This window comes from Vipera berus, assembly GCF_964194415.1.
Source record: "Vipera berus genome assembly, chromosome: 3".
NCBI lineage: Eukaryota > Metazoa > Chordata > Lepidosauria > Squamata > Viperidae > Vipera > Vipera berus.
Genome location: NC_138204.1, coordinates 63016128 through 63034808, shown reverse-complemented (window position 1 = coordinate 63034808; position 18681 = coordinate 63016128). Strand labels below are relative to the sequence as shown.

Sequence of the window (18681 nt, the reverse complement as noted above, 5' to 3'; positions counted from 1 at the left end):
TTCAAATGATGCATAAAACAAATGTTGACTGTACTGGCTGATGTATTCTATATTATAGTTCTGCTTCTGTAAATATGTTGATTTTTGTCATAAAACCTTTGCTGTTTTTGAAGGGATGTGTAATTCCAGTTTCACAAAGAAACATTCTCACATTTTTACTTTTGTCTCCCATTGTCTCAACTTAATGTGGTCAGTTTGGTGCTCTTTGATACCTTTGTGAACATCCTTGCACACAACCTTGCTGAACCTGCATATGAAGCTGATGTTGCTCAGTTGGAATATAAGCTGGTAGCTGGAGAACATGGATTGATCATTCGTGTGAAAGGCTTCAATCATAAGCTGCCTGTAAGTATTGATCTATTTTGACCTTGAATTCTTTCTGAACAAGTCCTTTTTAGGAAGTGTCATAATGTATTGGTTTATTGTTGTTGTAGTTGCTGTTTCAGCTCATCATTGACCACTTAGCTGATTTCAGTTTTACTCCAGAAGTTTTTGAGATGATAACTGAGCAGTTGAAGAAGACTTATTTCAACATCCTTATCAAGCCAGAAACTCTGGCCAAGTAAGTGTCTGGAGTGTATGAGCCAGGAAGAGTTCAGTCATTGCACTATGCAAGAAGGTGGTATCTTTGATCTTGGTTCATTGTCTAATCCATCTTTAAAGGAGTCTAGTCACTGGAATTTCTAATTCATGGCTTCTGGCTTAATAGAACAAACACTGCAGAAATTTGGCAGCAAAAATAACATTTATCATTGAAAACTCCTCCCTGATTCCACCCCTTAGAAACCGAAAGAGGGCCAAAAATGTTGGCCACATCCATTCCAGTGAAATATTTTGGTACATAGGCTAACAATTGTTAATAAGAACAAGGAAGGGATGAAAGATTGCATGTTTATAAGACAAGATGATTGGGACTCGCAATCCTTATGAGAATAATTGGGAGGTGATCTCCATATTGATTACTACAATAACCAGCTTGAGTGCTCAATTTACCTTGAGTGAACGCTGTATTGCTCTAGAAAGCACCAGATAAGAAAAAAACATTCTTGTGCAAGATTTATTAAGCTTTTCACTATATAAAAATTGTATCAAGGACTAAATTGCAGTTCCTCTTGTCTTTTATGAGCAGATTACTTTGAAATTTGCCTATATTTCTCCTTACCCTTCATTCATAGAAACAGATTTGATCTCCCACCCCTTTATGCCTACATTATTGGAGAATGATTTTCTTCCCTTAATCATTCCTATCCTCAAATTGTTTAAAAATCCACATGTTTAGTTATACTCAGTTGTGTGGGGAAGGAGGTGTCCCTTAAAAACAAATGCGTGTTAAATTCAGATAAATGTAATGTGCACATACACGCACATTGTCCCGATTATGGAGTTGGTTTTGTACTTGGAATGATGTTGTCCCTGAATAATAAAGAGGAAAGGGGGGGGGAAAGAACCAAGATTGGATAAATGCAAATATATTTATTTTGGGACCCAGATGTAGCTTATAGGTGATGCTTTAAAGCCAACATACTTTCAGTGAACTTGTAATGATCAGTATTTCTCCTGTGGCAGAGATATACGTCTCTTAATCCTGGAACATTGTCGGTGGTCTATGATGGACAAATACGAGGCCCTTATGAAGGGGCTCTCAGTAGATTCTCTGCTGTTGTTTGTGAAGGCTCTCAAATCTCAACTCTTTGCAGAGGGACTTGTCCAGGGAAACTTCACAAGCTCTGTGAGTATTTCAGCAGTTTAACTTGCACCTTGTCATCTGTGATTTTCCTTGCTTAACCTTGTGAAACTACATGATGGAAATATCTGGCAGTTCTGACTTTCATGCCAATTTTATCTCGTTTGCTGTTTTACTACCAAACCTTGCCAAACAGGGTCCATTAACAAACTGTTTTTCAATATAAATCAAATAAGTAAATATTAAGTCAGAATATGGTGAGTGAATGTGGCAGCTGAAAAACAAAAGCCCTTTTCTATGTAAGTAATGCAAAATAGTGGAACATAACACCTAGTCCTAGGCACTAATTTTAGCTGTTTCTGGACTGTTTTACAATTCCAAAGGCATTTATGTAGGGGTTTTTTTTTCCAACCAGAGAGAATGTGACTTTGGTGCTTCATAAAATAATTGTTGTCTGGCCTGTGACAAAGCAGTTGCTCTTGAGCAGACATGTCAAACACAAGGCCCGGGGGCCAGATCCGGCCCGCGAAGTGGTTTCATGCGGCCCACGAAGCCATCCTGGAAACAGTGAGGGAACGGCCCCCACTGCCTTGGCCCTGGCCCAGAGACCCTCCTCCTGCCAGAGACCCTCAGATCTGTCCCACTCCTGCCCGGGCCCCCTTGATACCAATGATGTAGAGCTGGCCATGCCCACCCAGTAGGCCATACACACTCCAGCCACACCCACCCAGTAGACTGCACCCACCCTGGCCATACCCACCCGGACCCCCGAGGGCAACCGCAATGCTGATGCGGCCCTCAATGAAATTGAGTTTGACACCCCTGCTCTTGAGGCTATCTAAGTTGTCACTTGGTTTTAATTGTGTTAGATTAAAATTGCCTTTGTAATATTGAAGGCAATGATCATTTGGCATATGGTCCAAAGTGAATTATAATTATAGATGTGAACATACAGGATGGGAGAAGGATCTTCTTTTATTGAAGAGAAAGGTATTTTTATAGCACTTAGACTTATATACTGCCCCATAGTGCTTTACAGCACTATCTGGGCAGTTTTCAAATGTCAGCATATTGCCCCCAACAATCTGACTCCTTATTTTACCAACCTCAGAAGGATGGCAGGCTGAATCAACTTTGAGCTGGTCAGGATTGAACTCTTGCCATTGGGCAGTTAGCCTGCAATACTGCGCCACCAAGGCTCCTATGTAGATAATACAGTAATGCCCACTGTTACGGTTGTTTTATTTCTAATCACAATGTTAACATCTCTCTTTTATTTCAGGAGTCAAAAAATTTTTTGGATTATGTTATTGAGTAGGTATATTTATCTTTATATTGAGAATTATAAGTTCATGAATAGCTGCCAACATTTGAGTACAAGTGTTAGAAACTGGGGCTATTATTCAATTTAAATTAATTGAATTAAAGAATATTTGAATTATAGTCAATTGATCAGCAACCTGTCAATTCTAATTTAGAGTATTTCTGAAGCCATTATTATATTGTCATATGAAGCATTTGTTTAACAGGATTATCCTCAAAACAGCCTTATCCAACTTCGGGAGTTCCCAGGCTGTACAAGTCTTTAACAATTCTAGTTCAACACTTTTCTCTAACGTAGAGTTGCTCTTCTTTAAAAGAAGTGAAAGTCGTGTTGTAAAACAAGCTTACTTTGCAACGTTTTGAAAAAGGTGACCAATTCATTTATTTAACTAATTATATATTTCCCTCCTTCACTGGAGTTTTGTTAGAATGTGTTTTTAATCTTTGGTTAAACTGAAGTCAATAAATAAGACAAAGGGCAAGTTGCAACTGACATTTTTCAACTCTTTCTAGGAAATTGCATTTCCTGCCTCTAGTGCATCCATGTCCAGTTCAGTTCCGAGTGATGGATTTACCATGTGCCCATTTATTGTGCAAAGTGAAGACACTTAATAAAGGGGATGCCAATTCTGAAGTGACCGTCTACTATCAGGTACTGTGATGGAAAGAATGGGTACATTTTCTTTTGTGATACATTTGTTGCTTAGTGCATTTCATGTATAACTTGAACTACTGTAGTAGCTTCATAGTATATAGGGACTATTAGCTGTATGGCTGTGAATAGATGGGTATTCTTTCAGACGAATGTTGTAATTTTTATAGAAGGAGCTGGATTTGTGTTGTTTTTCTGCATTGCGATCCTCCCTCCCTTCCTCCCCATTTTCCCTATATTTTAGCCAAGTTCCTCTGGTGCACTGTGCCATGTCATTTGTTTAATTTTGGCATACCATTTTAAATAAAACCCAAATTTTAATTTATTCAGACAAAGTTGGCTTACAGCAATAAATTTTCCTGTCTTGCTTGTAACTGAAATAACCTATCGTGGACATATTTAAATTTGTTTGTTTTTTGACCAATCATTTCCAATTATAAAAAGTAGAGAAACATAGCCTTAGAGAAAACTAGGCTGGTTTTTTTTCCTGTAAAGCTCTTTTTCCCTGATGGAATGTTCATAAATGAGATTTTCCCACCATCATCAGATGTGATATACAGAGCAGAAAGTCTTTTGTTCTGTAGCTTGAGGATCCCACAAGCACACACGTATACACATCTTTTTTTTCATACAAAATGTATTTCTTACAAAGAAAGACATCAGTAATTCAATAGCCATTTCAAAAACTTACAGTTGGAAGAAATAATCACACAGTGAGATATCTGAAGTTTGGTATGATACAACTATTACTATTATCTCTAGGAAATTTAGGGAAGTTGTGGCTTCAATCATACTAAACCTTTAACACACATTTCCGGTATTGCTGGTTTTGGAATGTTTCAAGCGATCTTCAATTTACAAAGCACCTAAAAGCTTTCAATTTTTTCCCTAATCCTTTATGTTGGACTATGATGCCCATTGCCTCCTACGCTACTACCATACTGCACACCCTTTAACTAGGTTCAAATGATGACTGGAAGGTCAGAGTAGCATTTTACTAAGTATTTGTTGAATACTGCACGAACCAGTGCCTTTTGAAAGGTGATTGTAATTGCAGAACAAAACTGAAAAATGGTGACTTCCTTCATTATTGCCTTTGTTTCTTTTGCAGTCCGGAGCCAGGAATTTAAGAGAATATTCTCTCATGGAATTGCTTGTGGTAAGCTTAGATTAGTTTCTAAAAACAGAACTACGTAAATCTTGATGGTCAGCTCATATTAGTATCTGGTGTGCAACATACACCATAGAAGATCATAGTTAGGGGTTTATGGTGAAACTGTAATAAGGCTAATGATAAAAATATTCTGTAAAGACATATAGTGAAAGGATGATTAGTACAAATACTATATGAGATATAGAAATCACTGTGTTTTTGAAACCTCCATCTTGCACATAATTATTAATGCACATCATATCCTTTTTGACTACATACACAGTAAAGAGCATGTATATAATTGTTCCCTATAGCAGAGCAAAAATTTGTAACTTACCCACTATATGTATAGTCCGACTTACTGAGATTCTGAAACTATCATAGTAATGTTAATGCATAGTTGAGGTACTCAGGAATGGAAAGACAACTCAGAAACCAAAAAGCAATCATCAGGCATGTTTCCCCCCCCCCAACAATGCATTTTGGCTGAAGTCAACTTTTTACAGGCAGAATCACTGTAATTCTCTGAATCACTGTAATACTCAGTAAGTATTGCATTACTTGCTTTCTGTCTTGTATCTGGGACATGCACAGACTTCTCTGCCCACAATATTCTATGTAGATTTAGCCTTTATTTATATCAGGTATGGTTTAATCTCAATAAGCCTGTTAAAGTGACAGGTTAATTAAAGCAAGTTTTAAATTGTTTCCTTGTTTAAATGTCTAGAGATATACCAGGTATATTGAATTGAAATACTATTGAATTGCAGATGTATATGGAAGAGCCTTGTTTTGATTTTCTTCGAACCAAGCAAACCTTAGGGTAAGGTTCTATTTACTGCCGTATTCAAAGAGAGAAAATCTGTATACAATACTAAAATAGAATGAATTAGCCCATTTTCATTTAAGCAAAATGATAGATGTTTTGCTTTTCTTGAGTTCATCCAGTACTAGTTTTCTTCTATTCCACCCACCCCCCCAAAGTATATCTCATTTTTAAGCATGAGTGCTCCCTATAATTTTAACTGAAAACATCTTTGACCAATACTTGAGCTTTAATTAATCTAGCAAAATTGTAAAAAAAAATATTTGAAGTTTTGTTCTTTAGCAAAACATTGCTCCCTCAAAAACCCTTCTCCACTAATGGTTAAAACAGCTTGCATTTCCTATGCGAAATAATTTTCAGTTGACAGATGTTCAGGTAGAGTTCAGTTATTTTTAGCATATATTAATACCACTATTTACAATTATTTAGCTTAGTTGTCCGTTTTCTTGCAGTTGAAGGGTAAATTTGTGCAATTTCTCTCTCCTTTCATTTTTAGATATCATGTCTATGCAACTTGTAGGAATACCTCTGGGATCCTTGGATTCTCTGTTACTGTAGCCACACAGGCAACCAAATACAAGTGAGCAGGGCATTTGAGAATTTCACTTTAATTTTTTATGAAAAATATCCTCAGATTAGGAAGTGTTAACTTTTTTTCTGGATGTGTGAAGTCACCTGAATCTTGAGATGGGCAGCAAATAAATTTGATTTTACATAAATATACATCACAGCTCAGGCAACTCTACACACACACACACACGCACACACACACACACACACACACACATTTTCACCTTTATCACTTGTATATGAGGATGCTAAACAAATTTAACCCTTGAAAAAGGAATGTTAATGACTGTGCACCACAAAACAGCACGATTTAACCTAATGTAATTTTTGGGTGTTTGGGTAGTATAAATTACTGTAAAGAGTCCTAAGAATACAGCCAATGACTTAACCTTAAATAAAAAAATGCTTTGAAATATTTCAATAAGATATTAGCAAAATACCATCCTATTGTTCCCACTTGACTTTCACTTGATTTGCCCTTTATGCAGTTGTACTGTTTCACCTTGCTCTTTCCCAATACTTAATAGTAGAAAATTCAAGAACATAACGTGAAATTCAACTGGATGCATAATCTTAGGCAGAATACATATTTGTGTCTTATTTCTCAGTTCTGAACTAGTGGATAAGAAGATAGAAGAATTTTTTTCATGTTTTGAAGAAAAACTCAAAAATATGACTGAAGAGTCCTTCAAGACTCAGGTAACAGCTATTACCTCCTCTTTAGTACTTTTCTAGAAATCTTTTTCAAATAAATGCTTGATCAACAGTTTTGGTTGTCCATCAAAACAGTAAAATAGTTTTTCTGATGCTTATTCAAATAAAGGTTATGAAGTCCAGAATTGCATAAGGGCAGTACTGGAGTTATGCAGTCACTATCCTATGGGGCTGAAGAAGTAATGAAAATTTATTATTTACCATTTAATTATGCAGGAGGACTTTTATCTGATTAATTCAAAAGGACTATAGATCTAAAAGTAGAATCTGAACTCAGTTATACTTGAACTATAACTTAAAGTCTACCAGAAATCAATTTCCCAACTTTTTGATACCTATTTTTAATAAAGATTGACATTTCCAGAGATGTAGCAGAAACAAAAGATCTAGATAGTATAAATTGGTCTCATTGGATCACATAAACTTGATAAAAGCTCAGAGCATTAAAAAGCTACCTTTCAAAATACTAGACAAATCTGAGATAGGGATGCTTTAATACTATTTTGAAAAAAAATGATGCCTTCTTCTCTATGCTAGGTCACAGCTCTCATTAAATTAAAAGAATGTGAAGATTCTCATCTTGGTGAAGAAGTGGATAGGAACTGGACAGAAGTAGTGACTCAGCAGTATCTATTTGACAGACTAGTTCGGGAGGTAATGCTTAAAAATATTCCCATGTGGATCAGATTTAAAAATCTTTGCTGTTTCCAAGTTTAGTTCTAACACTAGCATAAGTTAAGGAGCCGTTTGGTTTAATGGCTAGCGCACCAGGCTAGAAACTGGGAGATCAGTTCAAGTCCTGCCTTAACCATGAAAGCTGGCTGGGTGACTTTGGGCCAGTCACTCTTTTTCAGCTCATCCTACCTTATAGAGCTTTTGTTGGGAAGAAAATAGAAGGAAAATGTGTTGGATACGTTCACCGCTTTAAGTGATTTATAAAAATAATAAAGGCAGGATACAAATAAATAAAAATGTTACATTGAGTCAGGATTGAGAATTCTAGAAATTCTTTTGTATGTACAGATAGTCCTCAACTTACACTCACAATTAGGACCAGAACTTGCACTGCTAAGTGATGGAGTTGTTAAATGAGTTGCATCAAATGTTACCACCTTTTTTGCCATGGTCTTTAAGCAAATCATGCAGTTGTTAAGCAAATCCAGCTCCTCACTGGCTTTTGCTTATTGGAAGCTGGTTGGGAAGGTTGCAGATGATGATCACACAACCCCGGGATGCTATAACCATGGCAAATGCATGTCAGTTGCCAAGCACCCAAACTTTGATCACATGTCCACAGGGATGCAGTAACAATGTGAGCACCAGTTTTAAGTGACTTTTTCAGCACCTTTGTGACTTTGGACAGTTACTAAATGAATGACCTTAAGTATAGGTCAATTTCTACGTTATTTAAACGCTAATTTTTTAAAACTATTTTCTGTTTTAGATCGACGCTCTAAAATCTCTTTCGCAGTCAGAATTAGTTGACTGGTTTCAAATGCACAGACACAAAGAAAGGAAAGTGCTCAGCGTTCATGTGAGTATTTATGACAAATGTGTAAGTAGCTTATATTAAATTGGGTGAATATAAAATATGCTATTGTACTTAGAATGAATATAAAATGATTTGTGCAGTACATCCTGGATTTGAACATGGGGCTAGAAAATTGGTCCTCCTGAAACACGATTTTCATGTAGCTCTAGTTAATAGAGTTCAAAATAAGACTCCTGAAATTTTTAAGCATTAATCTGTTGCTCACTCAGGCATAAAGTAATGTTTTAGCCCTTTCTGCAGTAAAAGAAACTATGGCATTTACTCTAGAATTTATCTCCTATTTTGTGTTTTAAAATCACAGGTGGTTGGGTTTGGTGTACATGAAGGTGATGCAGAAGTTCCTTCTGTTTCAAATATTCACAGCCCATCAAGCAATGAAATACCTCAACTAACGTTCTTGGACCCTTCTTCTTCGACTGACATCACTTGCATTAAGAACATCAAAGTGTATACATCAGCTCTCAATGTTCTCCCATATCATAAGATATTAAAATAACTCATCTCGGGCTGCGATAATGTGTAGTACAATTTAAATACTGTGAAGGTATGCTTTCCTTCTAAGACTCTGATTTACCAGGCCTTATGGAAAATAGTTGACTACTCCTCACAATCTAATGTACATATTTCAAACGTGTCTTTTAACCAGCAAAGCATACATAAGAGCATTTTTTTGTGAAAGTATATATTACAATGGAAGTATAGAAAGATAGAATTGTTCATAAAAGTAAATGCCCCCCCCATTGGCAAGTATTATTATTCTGGGTTTTTTCTGCCTGGAATGCTGCTGCTTCTTCCTTAACAGGTGTGGGTAAAAAAGACTTAAAGAGTATCTCAGAAGTAAAATATTACCTGCTATCCAGAAAATGCTATTAGATTACTTAAAACTGAATGTGCCTATATTGCAACAGTTTAGAGACATAATATTTCTGGCTTCAAAAGAAAAAATATTAAGAATATACCTAGGACTCATCTTCATCAGATAGTTCAGAATGAATGCTCTTAAAATAACGTGTGCAATAAATTATTGAAATCTTCCAAGTTTTTGTTTTTTTGTGAGATTGTTCAGGTAAAAACATTTGAGGAATATGTTAAATCAGTTCTTTTTAAGTTGAGTTTCTCCTTAAAGAAGAAAAAAAATGGGATTAGGGTTTTTGTAATCCTACAAAAGCAAAACTGGAAAAGTTGATTGTTTCTTTGCACTTCAAATGCCTATGTTAAGGCAGAAATCATTTATCTACACGGATTGTATGGAATATGGCATATAAGTGGTACTGCTAGTGTTCATATTCAAGAACTTAAAAAGTGAAAATAAGGCAAATACAAGCTGTTCCTGCCATACTACAGTCTTAGTCCTTTGCTTTTGGAACAAAGGGGGGGGGGAAAGAGGGAGAAAAAATGGTAAATCAGGACATATTTATCGATTCTACACATCCAAATTATACAATGATAATAGAATAGTATTAAATATTCTGAGATGTTACATATAAATTAAAAGCATACTAGTATATAACTTTCTCCGCTAAACAAACAAATTATTATTAAGAGCCTTGGTGGAGCAGTGGGCTAATGCCTTCTTAAGTAACACCAGCTGCCTGCAATTAGTGCAGGTTCGAGTCCCACCAGGCTCAAGGTTGACTCAGCCTTCCATCCTTCCGAGGTAGGTAAAATGAGGACCCAGATTGTTGGGGGCAATAAGCTGACACTGTAATAATGCCACTTGGGGGTGGGGGGCGAAAGCCCTAATAAGCAGGCATATACATAGAATGAAGGCTATTGCTAAGCACATTGATTTGTGCTTAGATTGTAAGCCGCCCTGAGTCTTCGGAGAAGGGCGGGATATAAATGGGATTAAAATAAAAATAATAAATAAATAAATGTTAGACAACTTCCCTCTTGCCAGGCTTGTGGCCCCATGCTCTTAATCTACAGGAGAAGTGAAGCAACATGTGGTTCTCCAACTGTTTAAGTAATACAACTCCAAATATCACTGGCAGTAATGGTTAAGGCTTAGGTATGCAGGAAGTTTGAAAGGTGGAGTTCAGTAACTTCTAGAAGGCCAAATTACAATCTGCAATTTTCTGGGTTTTTTAAGGAAGTCATAAAACTGATCACCTATGCCTATTCTAATCAAAATAACCCAAGGACTAAGGCAGCTTTAATACAGAATGTGAAAATTGTCCAGCAATTATAGGGTTCGTCTGAATTCTCTAGAAAATACACATAAAAGGAAATAAGTTTTTTTTACTATTTAATCAGAACGGCTCCTAAAACGGCCATTTTAATTGAAGGATAAGCTTGGTTATCATGGGGCTGAGGAAAAGAAGAGCAGACCAATAAAGCCAGACCACGGAGCTTAAAGCTATCACCAGAATCTGAACAAAATAGCGCAGACCTCAGTGTGATCACTTGTCTGTGTCTGGACACAAGATAAAACAGATATGCAGTAAATAGGAACAACCCGTCACTTAGTCTCCATTCTGTGTTATTCAGGATATAAATTAGTACATGATACGGCCAACTGAATTTTCCAAATTAGTATCTCTACTGAACAAGATCAGCTTGTCCTGAATATTTTTATAGCAAAGTGTTTTGGAATGCAAAGGATTTTCTCTAAAATAAAACAATGCATACTTTTGAAAATCCATTTTATGAAGCATTATAGATGCAAGAATCAAATGGTAATCTATAATTACATTTCTATTTCTAAAAATTCGAAGAGGTTTTTTGGGAAACAAATGCCATATTTTTCTACCACCATTATTATTATTTGTTAAAAGCGATCTTGAGTTTTCTAAACTGGCAAAAAAAAGTCCTTGTATTTACACAGAAATTAACAAGTTCTAAATAAGTGACGCCATGTGTATGTACGGTGTAAACGCCAGAATCTTGTACAAGAGGCACATGCCTCTTTGCACCTTTTACAGCAATGCTTTAGTATGTATGCCTAGCTTGAGCCTCGGTTTTATTCTCCTAGAAGCATAGGAGAGCAGACAGAAAAGACTAATATAAATTACTGCTACACAGTCAGGGCTCTTCCTGTTTTAATTGTTCACTGCATGAGAAAGTTCAGTATCCCTGAGATAGGAACTGTAACTGAAGGAGACAGGCTCTTCAAAAGAAGAGTCCTTGAATATTACAATTAGTTCCACTAAGTCAAGGCTTGAACTTCACCGGCCTGGCCTGCTTAATATTTACTGGCAGAAAGCCGCTTGAGTAGTGGTTCATCATAAACCCAGTATTCTCCATCTTCATGGAACAGCTGTAAAAGAAAAGCATTCATTAACAATTTTACAGGAGCAAAAGGATTTACACAAGGGATGATTTCTGAATGTAAACTTACTCTGGTTTCCCATGGAATCTCTTTCTCTTTCCTGGCTTTGGCTTCAGCTCTTTGTCTTTCCTCGAGCCTATGCTTAGCTTCAGTGGCTGCATCAATGTCTCTGATCTTTAAATTGTAGGTTACATCTTTCCATAGGCTTAAAAAAAGATAGAAAAATATTCAAGTCTGCCTCAAGTTACCCAAAAAAATAAACAATTTAATAATCTAGAAAGACATGTTTGGAAGGAATGAAACCATCAAGTTTGTTCCCGAGCTTTAGTGATTCCATTCTATACGTGGGGTTAAGCCTGGTCAAACTGATTTGAAAATGTTAACAGTTGGTCCATTAGTGTGATTAGATCACACTGGATCTGAATGAGGTTTGTCATCACTCAGACATCCCTGGGTCCAATTAGAATGGTTTGAAGTTGGGTTATGAAACCTGATGGATTTCTAAAAACACCGGGTGGATGTCCTAATAATTTGTCAGGCAGTTTCATCAAATATCTGCTTGAACTCTTAACATATAGAGATGACCAGAAAGTGTGATGAGATGGTCACCCTGGGTGACCACTCTGCTCACTGAGTTGCCCTCTATTTTACTGAGGAGCTCCAGAAGATGAGGTAGTAGAAAAAAAACCTAGAATGTCAACTGAGGAAGCTCAGAAATGAATTTGACATAAGGGTTCATGTTTGAGCCTTATATATACAATAGGGTGGCAAATAATTCTTTATCTTCCACCTTTACTGCAGTAGTGGAGTGTGCCTCGGAAGACACATTTAGGGTGCTTTACACCTTTTGGAGATGTGCAATTGAAAAAGAGCTTCCTCTGAGATGTTCGTGCAACACTTTGCTGATAAAACTTCCTCACATTCACTCAGGTCCTGATTCGGTATAGTCTGAGAGGTAGGATAACTTGTGGGTGACCTGTGATTTTTCTTGGCTTATCAGTTCTGGAAGAGTGGAATTGGATGATCTGTGCAGTAATAGCTCTTCTACCTGTGCACTAGTTCTATACCCAAGATGAAGGGTAGGGGTGCACAGGTAGTCTTTGACTAACAACCACAATTGGGACCAGAATTTATGTTGCTAAACAAGGCGGTTGTGCATGATTTTACTTTTTTGCCAGGTTGGTTAAATGAATCATGATCAAATCCACCTTCTTAGTTGGACTGCTTAGCTGGAAGCTACCTGGGAAGATCGCAAATGGTGATTACACGATCTTAGGACATTGTAACTGTTGTAAATACATGTCTATTACCAAGCAACCAAATTTTGTCATGTGACCATGGGGATACTGCAACAGTACAAGGACCAGTCAAGTCAATTTTGTGGTGCCATTGTAATTTTCAACAATCCTTAAACAAATGGTTTAAGGCAGATTTACATAACTTTTGCCCAAATTGTATTGTTATAATTGAACGAAGCATTTTAATTTTCTTTTAAGTTTTCACATACGTATTTGAACTGATAATCTTTTTTAAAATAGGCAGCATACAAAATACTATAACAAATTATCCCATGTTCATTAACATTATTTACAATTACTACTTGAATTTGAGAACATTTTTTGAAGCTATTATTAAAGCAAACCAAGAAAAGTATATTAACACTGACCAGCGGGATTCATATTCTTCTTGATCTTCTAGTTTTCTTACTTTCTTCTTAATGATAGGCATTTTCTTGGTATCTATAAAGACTACATTTTCCTAAAGAAAGAAAATCTCTTATTAGGCTTTTTACATTATTCAATTTAAATCTGATTTTCATTGACATTTATTAGTATTTCTCATATCTTATATATTTACCTAAAGACAAACAGAATGCAATTCAATATCTGCTCTCCAATAATGCAACTGATTTCATAAAAATTATGTTAATCATAGAACAGATATCTATCAGTTATTCATATCCTGAAAACCGCTTAATCTTGCATACCCTTATATAGCTAGTCCTTGGTTAACAAGTGCTCGTTCAGTGACTGTTTAAAGTTGCATTGTGCTGAACAAGTGGTACAATCAGTCCTTGAAGTTCTGGCTGCCCCACCCCCCCCATGGTCCCTATTGTGATCCAGCCAGTTGGCAATCCAGGGACTTGTGCTTAACAACAGTTGCAGTATTCCACAGTGTCATCTGCAACGTTCTCTGCCAGCTTCCCACAAGCAAAATCAATGGGGAAGCTGGAAGGTTGCAAGACGCTCCTGGTAACTCACACTCTTACAGCTTTCCCCCCACCCCCAAGGAGCATGGCTACGAAAGGATTTTATTTATTTATTTATTTTATTGGATTTGTATACCGCCCTATTCCCGTAGGACTCAGGGCGGTTTACAGGGCAGTTAAAACCATGAATACAAAAAATTAAAAACAATTAAAACAATTATACTCCATAGTGCTTGTGCACACCTGCTGCGGTTATTTTTCCCCCCTGCCCCCTTCCCCCCCTGGCATGCTTGCAAGCCACCTGCGTCTTCCTGCTGACTTCCTCATTGACTGTTTGTTGGAATCCAGGAGGAAATCTTTGATTCCCACTTAATGGCAGCATCAGGGATTGCTATCGCTAAGCAATGTAGTCACATGACATTATACTTTATGATCTTACTGCCTAGCGATGGAAATTCTGGTCCTAATTACCCTAGTTAAGCAATGACTACCTGTATAGTCTTTGGAGCTGAATGATTGGTAAATTAATGACATCCTTGGAATGAATCAAACTTTTCATATGGAATACAAAAGAGAAAATGCAACAAAATATTGTAATCTATTAACAACAAAAAAACTCAAAAAAACAAGCAAGATACTTTACCCCTGTTGCATATTTTGCATACATGATACCGTTCCATTCTCCTTCAACTGAGAAGAAGGATTTTTTATCATTAGGTGAACTAAAAAAAACAGAAGGAAGTATTAAAACCAGGGGCCAGCCACTCACTTGCCAATTTAGTTCAATGCTTCGCTTAGCATGGCACATCAGAACTTTTTCAAGTCAAGCTTGACTCCTGTTGATTTCACTGACACAACCCTATAATTTTCTGGGATGTTTTTTTTCAAAGTACTGCCTAATATTCTCTCATTCCAATATTAACCACTCCAGCCCTACTGGTGCTACTATCTGCTGAGAGGATCTGTCAAAATCCTTAAAACTGCTTTCCCTAAACTGGTCCTCTGCAGTCGACTGAACATAATTATTATTTCCAACTAATAATACTGTAAGGTGCAAGACAGTAAAATCACAAAGTTTGGAAGAGTTAGCAGTAAAAGAAAACCAGGCCCTCAAAGTACACAGTGGCTGACATCAGCCAGAGCATAGAAAAACTGAAGAAACAGTGCAAGATTGGAAGATGTGGAGACTGCCCATAGAATCATCAAAGGTTGATTGAATGGATAACAACAACAGTGTGGCTGTACTAACACATTTTGTGGGCACCACATTAGGGAATATTAAAAGAAGTCTTCAGCAGTTCTATTATATTTTTATATCAGAATTTTGAAATGAGTGTTATTTTTAATATATAACCATAATCATAATAGTAAAGTTGGAAGGAACCTTGGAGGTCATCTAGTCCAACCCCCTGCTCAGGCAGGAAACCCTATACTATTTCAGACAAATGGCTGTCCACTCTCTTCTTAAAAACTTCCAGTGTTGAAGCATTCACCACTTCTGGAGGCAGGTTGTTCCACCGGTTAATTGTTCTAACTGTAAGGAAGTTTCTCCTTAGTTCTTGGTTGCTTCTCTCCTTGATTAGTTTCTATTCGTTGCTTCTTGTCCTGCCTTCAGGCACTTTGGAGAATAGCTTGACTCCCTCTTCTTTGTGGCAGCCCCTGAGATATTGGAACACTGCTATCATGTCACCCCTCACCCTTCTCTTCGTTAAACTACACATACCCAATTCCAGCAACCGTTCCCTATACGTTTTAGCCTCCAGTCCCCTCATCATCTTTGTTGCTCTTCTCTGTACTCTTTCTAGAGTCTCGACATCTTTTTTACATCGTGGTGACCAAAACGATGCAGTATTCCAAGTGTGGCCTTACCAAGGCATTGTAAAATGGTATTAACACTTCACGTGAACTTGATTCTATCCCTCTGTTAATGCAGCCTAGCACTGTATTGGCTTTTCTGGCAGCTGCAGCACACTGCTGGACATATTTGTCCACTAGGACTCTGAGATCCCTCTCACAGTCTCTACTATTGAGCAAGGTACCCCCTACATTTGGTTTTTCTTGCCTAAATGTAGAACCTTACTTTTTCACCATTGAATTACATTTTGTTAGATAGCGCCCAGTGTTCAAGTCTGTCCAGATCCTCCTGTATCTCAAGCCTGTCTTCTGGAGTATTGGCTATTCCTGCCAGCTTGGTGTCATCTGTAAATTTGATGAGTTCCCCATCCATCCGCTTGTCCAAATCGTTGATGTTGAAGAGCATTGGGCCCAGAACAGAGCCCTGGGGCACCCCACTACACACTTCCCTCCTTGTAGATGTGGTTCCATTGAGGACCACACACTGAGTATGTGGTGGTGATGCTGTCTAACCCACATTTTTCTGTCTTATCAAGTAGTAGTTTGTGATCTACTTTATCAAATGCCTTACTGAAGTCCAAGTAAATTATATCCACAGCATTCCTCTGATCCACTAATTTTGTCACTTGGTCAAAGAATGCAATAAGATTTGTCTGGCATGATTTGTTTTTGTTGGCTTTTAGTAATGATTTTGTTTGCCTCTAGGTGCTCACTGATTCATTGTTTGATTATCTTTTCCAGAATCTTCCCAGGTATTGAGGTCAGGCTGATAGGTCTGTAATTTCCTGGATCCATTTTTTTTTCCTTTTTTGAAGATGGGAACTACATCACCTGTTTTCCAGTCCTCTGGTAGTTCCCCAGTGCTCCAGGATCTTTGAAAGATATAGTTCAGCGGTTCTAAGATCACATCTGCCAGTTCCTTGAGAACCTTGGGGTGTAATCCATCTGGTCCTGGTGATTTGAACTCGTCTAGGCTGGACAGGTGCTCACTTACCATTTTCTTGCCTATCTTAACTTGTGTTTCTATTCTGTTTTTTATGGCACTATTTTTGATAGGTTGGTCTGTTTTTTCCCTTTGTGTAAAGACAGATGCAAAAAACGAGTTAAATAGCTCTGCTTTCTCCCTGTTGCTTGTCACCTTCTTGCCATTTTCACCCACTAATGGACCAATCATTGCCTTTACTTTTTTGTTTTTTACATGCTGAAAGCAGCCCTTTTTTTGTTATTTTTGACTTTGGTCGCAAGCCATTTTAAGCCTTAGCTTTCTTCACTTCGTCTTTGCACGCTCGGGCTATTTGCTGATATTCTGACTTAGTTATGTGCCCCCCTTTCCACTTTCTATACTTGTCCTTTTTATCTTTCAATTTATCAGAGAGTTCTTTATGCAGCCATATATATATATATATATATATTTATATATACTTACAATATTTCTGCTGTTACTTTGTGCTTCTTCCCCCCATAGAAAGGTTTTGTGTGGAATATTATGTTAGCATTATAGCCTGTCTTAGAGCAGCTAATGCTGCACTCTCCTCCCAGCTCTATCCATGGCACTGTGAGAATAGATCTGTCAAGAAAACCAATTCAGATTTTTCAACAGCTAGGAAGAACAAACAATTTTTCACTTATTAAAATCATTGAAAACTAGAATTACTTGCCTTGCATAGCCATTGGGGAAGGTTAAAATGTAATGTTCATCATAATCTAAGCACGATACACACCCTGTAAAAAGCAACAGTATGGGATCATACCATTTTTTTAAAGAGAGAAAGGAAAACAAAGATTAAAGTAAGCTGAACAAAAATAACCTGTCAGGTTATATTTCTACAGCCCAGTCATTCCCCCATCTCATTATTAAAAGCAGAATGGCTATATTTAGCTCTGAATCGAGGTAAATGTTTTTATTTTACTTGTACACAATCTAAGCCCCATACTTCCCAAGCCAAAAATTTCAGCCTTGCCTTTTCCAGTAATGATAGTCTCATGCCCCCTCCCCCCCGCCCCAAGGCCATTAAAAAAAAGAGCAGCCAAGTTTGCCATCCCTGGACTAGCGCAATGACCAAACAAATTGCTACTTTGGAAATCCTAGTTGAAAGTGATTTTTTAAAACAACAAAATGGTACCATCAGAATGAGAAAAAAGTTACCGTAACATGATTTTATTGCTTTTCATATTTAAGTGTGGAAATGTTTTACCCAAACCATAGTATTTTTCTTCAAAATGTAGTCCTTTAACTTAAATATCCCTGCTAAAATTACCTCTGCCGAGCATTTCAACAAAGGCCAAAAAATCAGGTAATAAAAATCAAGCTAGGCTATAAACTGTCAGTTATTTTTTTCAGTACTATCATCAAAGTTTTTTTCTGGTAATACCTGGATGTTCTACAAATAATTATTATGTCTGATTAAAAATCTTCAGCAGAATTTTAAGCAAGCAGGGAATGAACAATATGCTGGCACATTCTACTTTGATGGCTCCCAGTGATTTGTACTTGATTATAATAATCAGAAGCTTCTGATTCTGAAAGAAAGACATTAAACTGAAAATGGACCCAACTGACCACAGACAATTAACTGCATCTGTTAGCAGTCAATGATAATGAGCAAAGCAATGTGAATTCTGGTTTATCCTTTTATAGGAACCACTGCAAGAGAATACTGAACTATTTGCTCCTAGTTAACATCAAATAAGCAATATCAGTAGTTCTCATTGCTCATTAAGACTAAATTTGATGAATCAACCATGACAATCTAATATGTGACAGCAACTTATAGGTCTCCAGATGCTACTAGACTGTAATCCCAATCAGTCTCATCACTGTGTCAAGACTGGCTACAGCTGATTAAGTTTATCTGTAATGGAAAAAACAGATA

The 18681-nt window shown here is 37.0% G+C and overlaps 2 protein-coding genes across 9 annotated transcripts in view; one reads left to right on the top strand and one right to left on the bottom strand.

The window, feature by feature from the left end:
- NRDC (nardilysin convertase) overlaps positions 1-9512 on the top strand; it is a 29564-nt gene extending 20052 nt beyond the window's left edge. Inside the window, exons 20-31 of the mRNA XM_081323415.1 lie at positions 195-345; positions 435-562; positions 1567-1729; positions 2967-2998; positions 3521-3659; positions 4771-4818; positions 5583-5635; positions 6135-6218; positions 6817-6907; positions 7460-7576; positions 8367-8456; positions 8776-9512. Of these exons, the coding sequence (XP_081179541.1) occupies positions 195-345; positions 435-562; positions 1567-1729; positions 2967-2998; positions 3521-3659; positions 4771-4818; positions 5583-5635; positions 6135-6218; positions 6817-6907; positions 7460-7576; positions 8367-8456; positions 8776-8970 (1291 nt within the window). The 3' untranslated portion in view covers positions 8971-9512. The remainder of the gene's footprint in view (positions 1-194; positions 346-434; positions 563-1566; positions 1730-2966; positions 2999-3520; positions 3660-4770; positions 4819-5582; positions 5636-6134; positions 6219-6816; positions 6908-7459; positions 7577-8366; positions 8457-8775) is intronic.
- A 1986-nt stretch (positions 9513-11498) lies between these two features.
- Positions 11499-18681, bottom strand: part of OSBPL9 (oxysterol binding protein like 9) — an 84408-nt gene continuing 77225 nt past the window's right edge. For 7 of the 8 annotated variants that reach the window (XM_081323421.1, XM_081323422.1, XM_081323419.1 and 4 more), the window contains 6 exons: positions 17467-17530; positions 17235-17375; positions 14598-14676; positions 13412-13503; positions 11815-11950; positions 11499-11733 (listed from right to left, as the gene is read on the bottom strand). In XM_081323421.1, the coding sequence (XP_081179547.1) occupies positions 11659-11733; positions 11815-11950; positions 13412-13503; positions 14598-14676; positions 17235-17375; positions 17467-17530 (587 nt within the window). In that variant the 3' untranslated portion in view covers positions 11499-11658. Of the gene's footprint in view, positions 11734-11814; positions 11951-13411; positions 13504-14597; positions 14677-17234; positions 17376-17466; positions 17531-18681 lie in introns of those variants that run through there. The other variant, XR_014025898.1, reaches the window with a different exon arrangement.